Raw genomic sequence first — 13,550 nt, 5'->3', positions numbered from 1 at the left:
TGTATTTTTGCAAGAATGTGCATTTTCGTGCATGCACAAATATGCACATTCACAAAAGTGCACATTTTCGCACATATGTAAATATGCACATTTTTGCGGTTGCCATTTATTTCTCAAAAAATGGCGCCTGTAAAGCTCGACGAGGCCACCGGGATGAGTGCAGACCATTTGCTGAGCATGGGCAGGGGGCGAGCAGGGGCAGGGGGTCGGTGAGCAGGGCTCAGGGGTGCAGGCAGGGGCAGTTCCACCAGATTCCTGGATGGAATCAGGTGCCCATGCCATCTCTAATGCCAATAGGTTTGGAGGCAAAATGGGGACACCTACAAACAAAATGAAAGTTTCAGCACTCTTGGGGAAAACCCCAGATATGCAGAAATATGTATGTAAAAACTACCCTCCCCAAAAGGGGATACCCCCCCACAACATGGTAGGTTAGGTCTACACGTGCATTTCACAGGGTCACTCTGCCTCACGTGATTCTTCAGCCCAGAAGATTACATTTGCATTCCCTCTGCTTTTCCTAGGGGGCTTGCATGCATACATCATTTGTTGTAAAGTAGGGTGGACCTTCACACCAAGGGAGGGGACACCCCCCATTTTCCCAACATGTTGCCCCCCTCCTCCCAGCATGCCCCTTCAGCCAGGCTTGCTGAGGAAGCCACCACCTCTTCCCCCTCTCACATACTGCCATCAGCCAAGACATGCAAATCGTCATTGTTCCTATCCATGGGTTCAGGTGGATGGACATCTTCCAAACTGCATTTGACATGGTTATTGACCCTCCCTGCCCAGCTTCCCCAATTCTGCTCATCTGTAGTGGAAGAGACCAGAGGGGGGAAAAGTTTACAAAGCAGTGGAAACTTAAAATTTCAATCTGTCAAAATCTTTGAAGAAAGCTTATTAGAAAATAATATGAATACTGAATAGATCTAGAGAAATTCATATGAAAAAAGAGATTATAACCCAGTGTTCTTCACTGCATGGCCTGGAGGCCACTGGTGGATCCAAATCACCTCAAGGGTGGCTCTCCATCTCACTCTCATAATCTCTCTCTCTCTCTCTCTCTCTCTCAGTTCCACTGCAGTAGCTGCTTATTCTCTGCAGGGGCTTTCTAGCTTTTCCTTGTTCACTCTAGTGGTGGGCTGGCTACTGGGATCTGGGCTACCTGAGGAGGACTTGCGGATGGGAAGTCGGGAGACCTGCAGCTTGTCAGCTATATTATAGCTGCTATAAGGTGAGGGCGGGGGGAGGGAGAGAGAGAGAGAGAGAGATCACAGGAGCAATCATCCAAATAGCTGTGATGTGGGAAAATCCCAAGGGGCATAGAGCGTGATTGGCTAGCTGCAGTGGTGTACTACGCAGGTGCTGGAGGGGAAACCAAGTGCAGGTGAAAGAGAAATGTGGACCTGCACTGAGAGATTTTGCAGCACTAAGTAGAGTAGAGAACTTTCTCAGTGATGAGAAAAAATCTATCCCAATTCAAGAACCAAATGAGCCTGCAGGAATTTGCCTGCCAGGTGACTGACTGACTGACTGTCTGAAGCCTTGCTAGGATTACATGGTGGGGGAAGACAGACCCAAAAAGGTCTGCGGTCAGGAGGCAGTAGAGTATATTATCCATTACACCTTTTATTGTTGATTGTATGATGCCCCTGGGGAGAATTTGTTTTGAAGATGTACTGTACAATAGGCATACATCATGATAATATGTCTGACTGAGAAAAGGTTCACCATATTTTTTGGAACAACACAACTTGCTTCTCAAAAAAGTGATCACTTGAAGAGCCAGTGTGGTGTAGTGGTTAGAGTGTTAGCCTGGGACTCGGGAGATCCAGGTTCTAATCCCCTTGGCCATGAAGCTCACTGACTCTCACCCTAACCTACCTCACTGAGATGTTGTGAGGATAAAATGAAGAGGAGGATCATGTAAGTTGCCTTGGGTTCCTTGCACGAAGAAAAAGGGGGGATATAAATGCAGTAAATAAACAGATTTATTTGCATGATCGTTGCAGAACATAGGGCAATCCATTACTGTAATCTTGTCAAGATGATTAACTTATATTAAGAGTGGTGGTAAGCTATGTAATAACTCAGTGTTTAAATTGCAGCTAGTTCTAAGTGGATGCCTATTATTACAGGGCATGCATATTCTCCTTACGCTGTGAAAATCTCTGTTCTTTGGCAGTTCGGATGTGATGATAATCCAGGGTTTGGGATTAAGCACACTGGCCCACACTGCCCAATAGCTCCCACTTGGCTCTTTGTGCCAATGGGATGTTGGGAATATTACTAAATAATCTCATAATGGGAGTGGCTAACACACCACAGACTCTGCGTCTGTTGTTTCTTTATCATGGTACTTTATCAAGCTGGACGCTCTGGCTTGCCTCTCCCCAAACAAGCTGGAATAGCCATGGCTTGTTGTTGGTTTATATGACTCTGGCTTGTTTCGGGAGAGACAAGTCAGAATCCCTGGATTGGGTGTTGAGATAAACATACCATGGATGTGGCTTCTTAGCCACTCCCAACCGAGCAGGATTGATTGGGCAGTGAGCATAACCATGATGGCTTGATCCTGATAAACCAGTATTCTCCAGAAGCCTGGCTTATCATGAAGCCAAAACTGCCCACTGTATGCAATTCAATGGCATTTATAAGTACTGTGTATATTTTGTGATGACTTACGGTTGTCAGCAAATAAATGAACTGGTTTGACTTATCTACCCTCTTACACAGCATTCGGAAAGAGCCCCAGTGTTGCTCAACAATTACTAAAATTTATACAGAAAGATTATTAATGTGGGTAATAATATTTGGCATCTTCTCATGGGACACTGTAATACTGAATTCATTCACATTTCCATATATTCTCTCAGATTCTAGGATGGAAAGCTATTGCAGTGCATATAAATGTTATTAATTAGCCTTTCACTGCAGTTCTTTCTCAGAATGTGCTCAGTTTACATGTAAGGGGATATATTTATCCAGAGCTTGAAGAAGGGTAATGGGACACCGAAATACCAATAGTTGCGTATACAGAAATAATTTATCAAGGTCACCAATTGAATTCAAAGCCAGGATCCTCAATAATTAAAAAAAATGACAAAGCCTCATAAATAAAAGCCAGGGTAAAAGCAACCTTCCTATTTGCTGGATGACTTGCATGTAATACTTTAACTTCCTCCCAGCTAGGGATGGGCGGATTCCCTACCTGTCATCATTCCATGGGGGAATCTTCCCACAGGGGGAGGTGATCCGTCCCTCCCCCCAGAATCCGTCCAGGCCGGCTCCGCTCCACGTTGATCCTGCCGAGACGGCCGCCAGCTCCGCATCGCTGGCGAATGTCAATACAGCCGGCAGCAATTGCCGTGCCATATCACTGTGCTAAGTAAGTCTCCGGACACAAATGGCATTTAGGTTAATCTACCAGCTTTACAGCCGCAAATGGCACCCACTGCGCATTTGCATCCGGAGACTTACTTAGCACAGTGATACGGCACAGCAACGGCTGCTGGCCGTATCAACATTCGCCCGTGATGCAGAGCAGGTGGCCAGCTTTGCAGGATCGATGCAGAGATGGATCCAACCCAGACAGTTTCCAGGGGGAGAGGGAGGGGAGTGCTCCTTTCTGCCACAGGCCCCAATGGGGCCAGATTGTTGGAATCCGGCCTCATTGGGGTCCAGCCTCATTGTGATCCCGCATCCCTACTCCCAGCCATATTTACTTTACAGGGTTTAGGGACAGGCAGATTACTCACCCGGTTCCGGTCCGGGGCATCCACAGTGGGGGGGAAGCAATCCGTCCCTCCCCCCAGAATCCTCCCCAGCCAGCTCCGCTCCAGGCTGCTGCGGCTGCAAATGGCGGCCGTCGTAGTGGCCACCATTTGCGTCCTTTCATTAGGCTGTGATAGGCTTTTTGTTGTTGTTGTTGTTCAGTCATTCAGTCATATCCGACTCTTCGTGACCCCATGGACCATAGCACGCCAGGCCTTCCTGTCCTGCGCTCTCTCCCGGAGTGTGCTCAAGTTCATATTCTTTGCATCGGTGATGCTATCTAGCCATCCCATCCTCTGCCGTCCCCTTCTCCTTTTGCCTTCAGTCTTTCCCAGCATCAGGGTCTTTTCCAGAGAGTTTTCTCTTTGCATTAGGTGGCCAAAATATTTGCGCTTCTGTGATAGGCTACGTAAGTATTTACGTAGCCTATCATGGCAAAAGGCAGGGATGCAAATGGTGTAGCGGCCACCATTTGCGCCCCTGCTCTTTGCCATGATAGGCTACATAAGTATTTACGTAGCCTATCACGGCCTAATGCAGGCACACAAATGGCGGCCGCTATGGCAGCCACCATTTGTGGCCACAGCAGCCCGGTGGCAGCCAGAAGACGAGCTGGAGCTGCTGCATCCGCTGCCGCCATATCCGCTGCCAGGTAGGTCCATCCTGGGGGGATTTTGGGGGGGTGGCGGTCAGGGGGGGAGGCCGTTCCGCCACGGACTCCGCGGGGCCAGATTCCAAAGAATCCAGGCTCACTGGAGTCCATGGAGGATTTCTCCAACATCCCTGGAGAAACATCTCCAACTTATGTTCCATTTTGAGCCCCAGCATTTTGGTATATCTCCCTCTCTCTAAGCCCCTGTAATGTCTGTGCATACTATTTGTGTACTAGTAAATTCAGCTTCAATTCTGAACACAGATGCGTGTTTCTCTTGGTTCATGGAAATCCTCCCCAGGGTTGATTCAAGCATGTAAAGGAGCAACAAAATTCCTACAGCACATAATTCCATACCATTGTGGTTTTGTTGGCTTTGTGTTTGAATATTAGCTTTCATTATGAGGTAAAAATTGTGCCTTGTGCTTTAATTGTTAGATAATAAAATGTTACAATTCCAAATATTTATGTATGTACCACGTTTTAATGTGGGTGATCTAACTTTGGGGAATAATGCATGTCCCCAGCTGGGTCATGAAATTTGCAAGTGTCCTTCTTTCAGACATTACTAGGATATCAAGTTTCCAATCTCTTTAGCGGGTACCATCACAATAGCAATCACCGGGGCCAATCTGAATGGAAACACTTTGTGAAGCAATTTGGGCAAAATCTGCATTTCATAGAATCGAATTAGCTCTTTCCATAGTACACGCAGTGCTGTATTCCTCCACTTTTGCCGTGTATATGGGAACTGAAGCTGCATTAGTTGAGGTGGGGTGGGCGAGTCCTGCCACAAGTAGAAATGAACATCAGCAATTGCATAGGTGCAGGGCAGCCACTGGGCAGAGGCTTGCACTCCTCCCTCGCGTATTCAACAAAGTGCAATGGAGGACTTGCTTATGAGCAGCCTTTCATGACAAACCTCATGACGTTTATGAGGCAAGCTGCAGCCGCCGCCACCCAAAAACTAAGCAGAATGAGCGGGAGTGCAAGAGGCGCTGAGAGCAGAGAGCCCAGAGCCGGTGAGGAGGGAGAGCAACTAGCATGATGTTACCTTTAACTGCTCAATCAATAATCTTAGAAGCTTACACACACACACACACACACACACACACACACACTTGAGCTAAATGAAGTGCTTCTGAGTACATATTCATGATAATCATCCGCCCTGGCATCCACCCTTTCTTAGCTGTGCAGCTTCAAATCAACAGGCATCCACCATTTCTTAGCTGTGTTCCTTTGTAGCTGCACAGTTTCAAAACAGCAAGGCTGGCTCCCTCCCTCCCTCCCCAACCCCAACTCCCAAGCTCAATGCCTATTTAAAGTGAGAGGCAGCAACTGAGCCCATGTTCACAACAACACAGTTTCAAAGCATCAGGGGTAAAGGCAATGAGTTACTTCCAGGTAGACATGTTTACCCCTCTACTCTCCCCACATCCCCACCCCATGCTATTTTCCTTTCTGCCAATCAGTGCCGTTTCCACCAGCCCATGCCGAAGCCAACTGAGGTCACATGGACTCCTGAACAGTACTGAAGCTGCTGTGACAGGAAAATCTGACACAAAATGAGTTGGAAAAAAACCAGATTTAGGGCAAGAAATGCCAGGTTACCTACAGAGAGCCGTGTGTATCATCTGACACTATCAACTTGGGAGTGGAGTAGAACTAGAGTAAAAGCCCCATGTAGATGGGGCCCTGGTTTGTCCCAATAGTTTTCTGAACCAGCATATATTCTGGATAAGAGGGAAGCATTGCTTGGGTGGTGTAGCCGTAGTGTTTCCTTTGTCATGGACAGATTACCAAGTGAAGGCTAAATTCACAAAGTTCCTGAAATAGGCCTTACCTTCTGTGAGGAGCTGGTAATTTGATTTACCTCCAAAGGCTGATGGATCTAGGGATGCTTCATTTGACTTTGCCAGCACTTCTGCTGAAGCTGTACTGACTGCCTAGAAGGGGGAGTTAGTTCAAACAATCGGCATGATAGCTCCAGAGTGCACACTTCAATTTGCCAGCGCTTCCTCTGGTTTACCAGGAAGTTGCAAACAATAGCAAGAGTGCAAATGAAAGAAGACTCATAACGAATTCAACCAAACATTGCTTGGAACCCATTTGATGGTGATGGTGGCAAGGAGATTTTACTTCCTAACACCATTGCATTTGCACACAGTCATCCAATGGACTTGGTATAGCATGTTGCAAAGGTTGATAATCTCAGTTCCTCCTTAATAGTGGGTCTAGAACAAGAGATGTGCAAACTTACCCCCGTCCGGGTTGCCCGCCCAGTTTCTGCCCCCACTCGCTGGTCTTCAGCCCATGCCAGGCTCGGCAAGCAGTCTGCACTCACCCCAGTGGCCTCGTTGAGCAATGTGATTGCCATTTTTTTTAAAAAAAATAGCAATCACAAAAATGTGCATGTCTTTGTATGCATGAAAATGTGCATTTGGAGAAATGCACACATTCTCATGTGTGAAATGCGCATTTTTGTGAAGGTTCACCTTTGTGTGTGCAAAAATGTGCATTTTTCAAAAAAAGCACATTTTTGCACATATGCAGAAATGCGCATTTTCGCATAAGCAAGTATGCACATTCACAAAAATGCGTGTTTTTGCATGTGCACAAATATGCGCATTTTTGTGATTGCCATTTTATTTCTCAAAAAATGGTGACCGCAAAGCTTGATGAGGCCGCGGGGGTGCGTGCATGGGCAGGGGGCGGGCAGGAGCAGGGGCTTGGTGAGCAGGGTTTAGGGATGCAGGCAGGGGCAGTTCCACCAGATTCCCAGACCGAATCGGGTGCCGCCACACCATCCCTTTCTAGAACCCCTAGTGACTCACTTGGACAGTTTTGCACAGCTGTTTGCAGATAAAATTGCTTGCATCCATTCCAAGTCTTCCTTAAGGGAGGGCATCTTTCCATCTGTATCAAAAGAAGCAGTCATTTGATTTTTGCTGGGAAAGCCTTCATTAGATCCTTTTTTCATTGAACAACTAAAGGCCAGTTTCTAGCATCCCTTTCTTAGGTAAGGTGGTGGAATGAACTGTGGCAAGTGGCTCCAGCCTCTCCTGGATGAAACCAGTATTCTAGATCCATTTCAGTTCAGCTTCTATCTGTGATTTGGGACCAAAACGACTTTAATCATTCTAGTAGATAATGTTCACCAGAAAAGACAGAAGGAGTGTATCCTTTTATTATTCTGCTGAACTTCACAGTAGCAGTTGATTCGATCCATCAAAGTGTCTTTTCTGGACCGACAACAAGGATTGTGACTGTAGGATTTTGCTTTGATAGGGTTACATTCCTACCACGTGGATAGGTTTCAGAAGGTGTTGCTGGGGAATTATCTATCATGGCAGCTGCTTTGTGGGGTTTCAAAAGGCTTTATTTTATCCTTCATGCAATTTATCATCTACACAAAACTGCTGGGAGAGGTCAGGTGTGAAGTGTCCTCTGTATGTCAGTGACAAGCAACTCTACCTCTGCTTTTCATCAGCTCCAGGTGCAGTAGCAGAGTTCCTGAAAGCCTGCCTGAGTTCAATCATGGACCTGATGAGGATAAACAAACTGAGGTCCAATCTAAATAAGATGGAATCGCTTATGGCAAGAAGTCCAGGGACCCTGGAGAGTGTTGAGTTACATATTCTAGATGGGGTCATGCACGCCCTTAAGGACTGGTAGTCCTTCTGAACCCAGCTTTGTTCCTAGAATTCTAGGTAGTGGCTACATCAAAGACTGCTTTAAAACAACAACAACACAGCTTTGGCTGGTATACTAGCTACACCCCTTTCTGGATAACTGTTTGAAATATTCTAAAATCCCACCAGGAAATTAGATGAAGAGGATGGTAATAGAACCAAAGAATTTTAAATTTGCATCCTGCTGAATGCAGGATGCAAATACAGCATCCATAACAGACTTCATTTTATTTATTTATTTAAAAATATTTTAGGTCACCTTTAAGGGCATACCCTTCTCAAAGTGGTTTACACACTAAAAAAAAATCCAATCCAATAACAGAGCAACAAAAATCAACAAAATTAGAGTCGTTTCCTTTGCAGTAAAGGCTTCCAGCCTTCAAAAAAGATATTTGGAATCCATCTCTGTTAACTGTGGTGGAGATCCTAAGCTCTGAGGATATAAAACCCATGTTGGTATATATCTCCTCAATCTTTAAATTTTATTGCTTTTAGAAAACTTTTAATCGTAATCCTTAGTCTTGTTTAGTAAAGCCTAAATATTAAACGCTATCCTTTGTATAATTTTATGTGGCATTTTAAAATGTACTTTATTTTGTTCTCTTTTAATATCATGTGGGTCTATGTTTACTTTTACGTAGAATTGTAAATGTATTTTATGTTGTTCTCTTTGATATGGTCTTTGGACTAATTCAATAAACTCTGTTCTACTCTAATAAAATTAATAAATACCAGTAAATATAAACAAACATCCAGCTCAGAGTCTACCAAAAATAATTGTAGTTATGAAGCCATCAATATAAAACACAACTCAAAAGAAAGCCAAAGTAAATAAGTAAGTTTTCAGACCTTTCCTAAAGGCCTGCAAAGTTGAGGCCTGATGGACCCCAGATGGCAACTCATTCCAGAGGTGTGAGGCCACTACAGAAAAGACCCTCTCCCTACCAGCCTAACAGCATCACTGGTGGATAAGTGAGAAGGGCCTCTGTTGTTGAGCTTAAAGTGTGGGCAGGCTAATACAGATGAAGGTGGTTGTTCAGCAGCATGAATCCAAACCATTTAAAGCTTTAAAAGTCAAAACCAGCCCTTTATATTGGACTTCCAAACACGCAACCAGAGAAGCTGGTGCAGTAGAAGTGACACATGAACTGACCTCCTGATTTCCACCAATACTGAAGCAGCCATATTCTGCACCAGCTGGTTTCTGAACCATCATCCAGCCTCTACGTAAATACAGTGAAGCCAAGAGACCAGGAACAACCTAACACTTCTTTCATGATGTAACATTGTAACCCTATCATATATAAAGCGCTATCAACACTTTTAAAAAGCAGCAGCTTCCCTTAACTGCTTTAGCAGCAAAGAAGCTTTAGATCAATGTGTAAGGTTTCCTATTGCCAGAAGTGTAGATTCAATTATCTAACTTGTCTACATTCCCTATGGTGTTGACTAAGCCTTTCATCTTTCTAAGGTAAGTGAGCAGCGGTTTGTGATAAGTGGGTGGTAGTGGTGCATGCTATTGAAATGCATATTGATCTTGTTAGTTCAATTACATATTGACTTTTGCCTCTTGCTGTACAACTGTTCTCTAGCCTATGGTTATTCCATTTGAATAGGTAGTTGCTACAGGCAGTTATGATCCCAATTCCTTTATAGATTATACCAGTTGATGCTTTAGGGCCTCTCCATATGTGTGCCTTCTCAAGACTCAGTGAAAAAACAAAGAACACTTTTGGAACAACACATTACAGGAGATATGATGGGTCTGTCTCTGAAAATGGAATCCCCAATCCTCCCCTTCTCTTCCATACTGTGTAGGTTATGTGTAGCATTTCTTAACCCATGTTGTGATGCCATCCCCGCTCCACATTATTGGCTGTCACCAGGAGGGGAAAGGAAATGCCATAAAAGGATTGTGTCAGGACATGTGGCAAATTATCCTACACATTATGAAGAAGAACAGCACAGAGATTATATTTGGGGCTATACCCCCATGGTGTTCACAGCATTTCATTCTTCCCTTAAGTGTTTTCACTGATGTCTCACAGTAAAATCCAAATTCCACTGAAATCAGTGGTGCACTCTCATTAGCTCTGTTCAGGCATTCAGCCCCCCTCCCATTTAATTAGAATTGCAGGGGGGAAGGCAGGACCCTAGTTGTTCCCCCCCCCCCCACATTCCCTTTGCTCAGTTCCATTAACCTCCATACGTTGAAAGTAATTTCTACTCATGCTGGCTCTATACAGACATTACTTTAAATCCGTATCTAGCTGATATATCTTTCACCCCATTTTTACTCTAGAGAAGGTGCATGGGGCCTGATTCAGATCTTAAAAGCCCCCCTAGGGGCCTAATCCAGATTGGAGTTCCTATGCCTACTCTGATTTATCAGGGTTCTCCATTACACAGGGAGTTGACACATCCGCTGAAGAAGGTACCCTTCTAACATGTGGACGATAATGGAGTGACAGGACAAAATAGAGGCAGCAGGGCCAATGAGCATGGTCCCCCTCTCCACCTCATGCAATTCCAATGGCATGTGGGGTTAATGCCTGAACAGGGCTATTAACAAATCCAGATAACACCTTAACATCTTTTGTTTCTTTCTATATAATTTTTTTTTAATGCTTTTGAACATGCTCTGCATTGCAACTAAAACATTTTCCCCAGCAGAATATGCAAGGGTCTGTGCATCCACCTGCCGATTAAAGTAAAATTCCTGACAGAAATTATTTGGCCATAAGAAGCATCCCAGATACTTGTTCACACCAGTATACCTATAGTATGTGTGTCAGAAATCAAACCTGACAGATAACTTTGGCCTCTGTAGTTAAAAAGAAACAATGCCCAATTAAAGAAAACTCAGTCAATTAGTTGTAAGAGTTTTAATCGATTTAATTAAATCTGTATAAGCTTGCCTATGAATAAAACAATAGTCTTGAACAAAAGCATACTTTCTTTTTAGATGATACATAGTATGTCACTGTAGGCACTATCCTAGTAGAGACATTCCCTACTGCGCAACACAGAAAAGGAAACGTCTCTTCTAATTTGGTGTCTATCACCCACAGTTTTTGTAATTACTTGTACTACCTGATCCAACCAGTCAGGGAGCATGTAGCCAGCATCATGATATCACAGTACCATGCAGCCAATCAAATTTAGCTACGTGACAACATCACAAATCCAAATCAGACTGAGAAGAACGCTTCCCTCTTTCACTCTGAAACTGAATGGAGGAGCATTTCTGCCTAGTTTCAAAGACTCCCATATTATTGTGAAAACCAAGGAGGGCAATAAATAGGGGGTGACATTTTGGGTAACACTCCTTCCCATTTCAACTCAGCACTACAGAAAATTCTGCTTTGAGTGAACCCAGCCACACGCTACAGGGGAAGAGAAGCACACATACCCTTCCACAGACCACAAGTTAGTTTTCTAATAGCCAGCACACAGGCCAACCCCGGAGACAGAGAATTACAGCTCAAGACTGTGAACCAAAGTTATCTCTGTATGCAAACAACTTAAAAATTAGGAGTCAAGTAACAGTTTGAATGTCTCATTGTCTCATATTCTCTCTTTCCGATGTTTTTCCTGCCTGCCATCTCTTGAACACTACACGAATTCCACCCTGCCATGAGCACGGCTTGAAACGGATCTCACATGGCCAAGCCGTGGAGCCGCTGGCCAGCTCCGGCCGCCCGCAGCCAGACATCCGGCCGCTGGGCAGCCCTGCAGGGACGAATTCCACCCTGCCATGAGCACAGCTTGAAACAGATTTCACACGCCTTTAGGTCTACATATTTGATATTTCTGATGTCTTTAAAGAAAAAAATACCATTTTGAAAAATGAGGAAAGCCTTCTGCCTAAGATCCATCTCTGCAGAAATAAGCCAAAATATTAATATATCTTAAAAATGATAGTAAAGCTTATGTTCCTTTAAGTAATCCTGTAGTATGAAATAACTCTGTTGGTTTGCCTGACAAATGATATTGCTGTAAACTTGGAAGGGATTATAACCAAAAAAATAGGATGGGAAAAAATTAGGGATGTACGAAACACCTACCTGGCTCTGTGCCGGGCAATCCGCAGTGGGGGGGGAGGCGATCCGTCCCTCCCCCCGGAATCCTCGATGGGGGGGGAGGCGCTCTGTCCCTCCCTCCGGAATCCTGCCTGGCCGGCTCCGCTCTGCAGCCAAGCTGTGGAGCCGCTGGCCAGCTCCGGCCGCCCGCAGCCGGACAACCGGCTGCTGGGCAGCCCTGCAGGGACGCAAATGGCAGCGATCATAACCGCCGCCATTTGCGTCCCTGTATTGAGCCGTGATAGGCTACGTAAATATTTATCTATCATGGCAGGGGGAAAAAAACCCAGTGTACACAAATGGCAGTGGCTACTGTACGCAAATGGCATCCCTGCATTAGCCGTGATAGGCTACGCAAGTATTTAGGTAGCCTATCATGGCTATGAAGAAGAGGAAGCGAATGGCAGCCACAGGATGGCCGCCATTCGCAAAGCAGCGCAGATGGGAGCAGGTAAGTGCTCCGTTTCACGCACCTTTCATGGGCTGGGGGCAGCGGGGACGTCATCCCGCGTGCCTTTCGTGGGTTGGGGGGGCGGGGGCTTCGTTCCGCAATGGATTTCAGGGGGCCGAATGCACTGGCATTCAGCCTCACCGAGATCCGTCGCAGAATTCTCTGACATCCCTAGAAAAAATATACAAAAATACAACAGATGCAGCAGAGGACAAACATCTCCAGCAGGGCTTCTATGCATCAATCCTATGCTGTTACACTATGTGGTTATGTTGTGTTGCTACAATTTTTTTTTTTTAAATGTTCTACTGCCAAAAATACTTGTGGGAGGGAGAGACTGCTGTGCTAGCTTCTAGTCCATCCATAGATACACTACCCTGTTCCCTTAATGCCAGATGAGAGAAGTTGGGAAATCCGCTCCTCTCAGTGGGCATTCAGAGATTCAGAATTTGGCTAAATACATATTTCCTGCATCACTGGCGCACACTGAGTCACATCTGTCTTGCTCCCAGAGCTACCCAAGTTGCCTGTTTTAAAAGCTGGGGATGGGGTGAGGGAAACCAGGGACTGAGCAGAATGTCTGTTTCCTTTGCCAGGTTTATTTGATAGTTCAAGGTTACCTGGATCCCTACTACGGAGGCTGTATATCTACAAGGGAAGGGAGAGGAGAGAGGAGGGCAGAGAGAAAGAGAAAGAATGGGCTGTTTTAAAAACAGTAGAGAAAGGCTAGTAAATCAAAACGTAAAATCCAAACAAGCCTTTCAAGATGTTCAAAATAAAGCAAGAGAATCTACTAAGGGTTTCAGAAGAGCTCCAAAATGATTTCACAATGATGCTGCATATACACGTATAAACATTCACACAATAATCCACACACTGTTGTTCAGTTGTTAAGT

General features: G+C 45.0%; 1 protein-coding gene across 2 annotated transcripts in view; it reads right to left on the bottom strand.

The window, feature by feature from the left end:
- The window catches only part of IGSF11 (immunoglobulin superfamily member 11), a 292,196-nt gene that overhangs the window by 105,726 nt on the left and 172,920 nt on the right, over positions 1–13,550 (bottom strand). Inside the window, exons 3-4 of one of the 2 annotated variants that reach the window (XM_084843044.1) lie at positions 7,264–7,345; positions 6,273–6,375 (exon numbers count right to left, since the gene is read on the bottom strand). The exons of the other annotated variant lie outside the window; for it this stretch is intronic. Of the exons in view, the coding sequence (XP_084699170.1) occupies positions 6,273–6,375; positions 7,264–7,311 (151 nt within the window). The 5' untranslated portion in view covers positions 7,312–7,345. The remainder of the gene's footprint in view (positions 1–6,272; positions 6,376–7,263; positions 7,346–13,550) is intronic. 2 annotated transcript variants of the gene reach the window in all.

This window comes from Heloderma suspectum, chromosome 3 (assembly GCF_057233095.1).
Source record: "Heloderma suspectum isolate Gila_16-S chromosome 3, 16-S_ref, whole genome shotgun sequence".
In the NCBI taxonomy this organism is placed as follows: domain Eukaryota; kingdom Metazoa; phylum Chordata; class Lepidosauria; order Squamata; family Helodermatidae; genus Heloderma; species Heloderma suspectum.
Note: the sequence above shows the minus strand (reverse complement) of the source record. Positions and strands in the feature narration are given on the sequence as shown.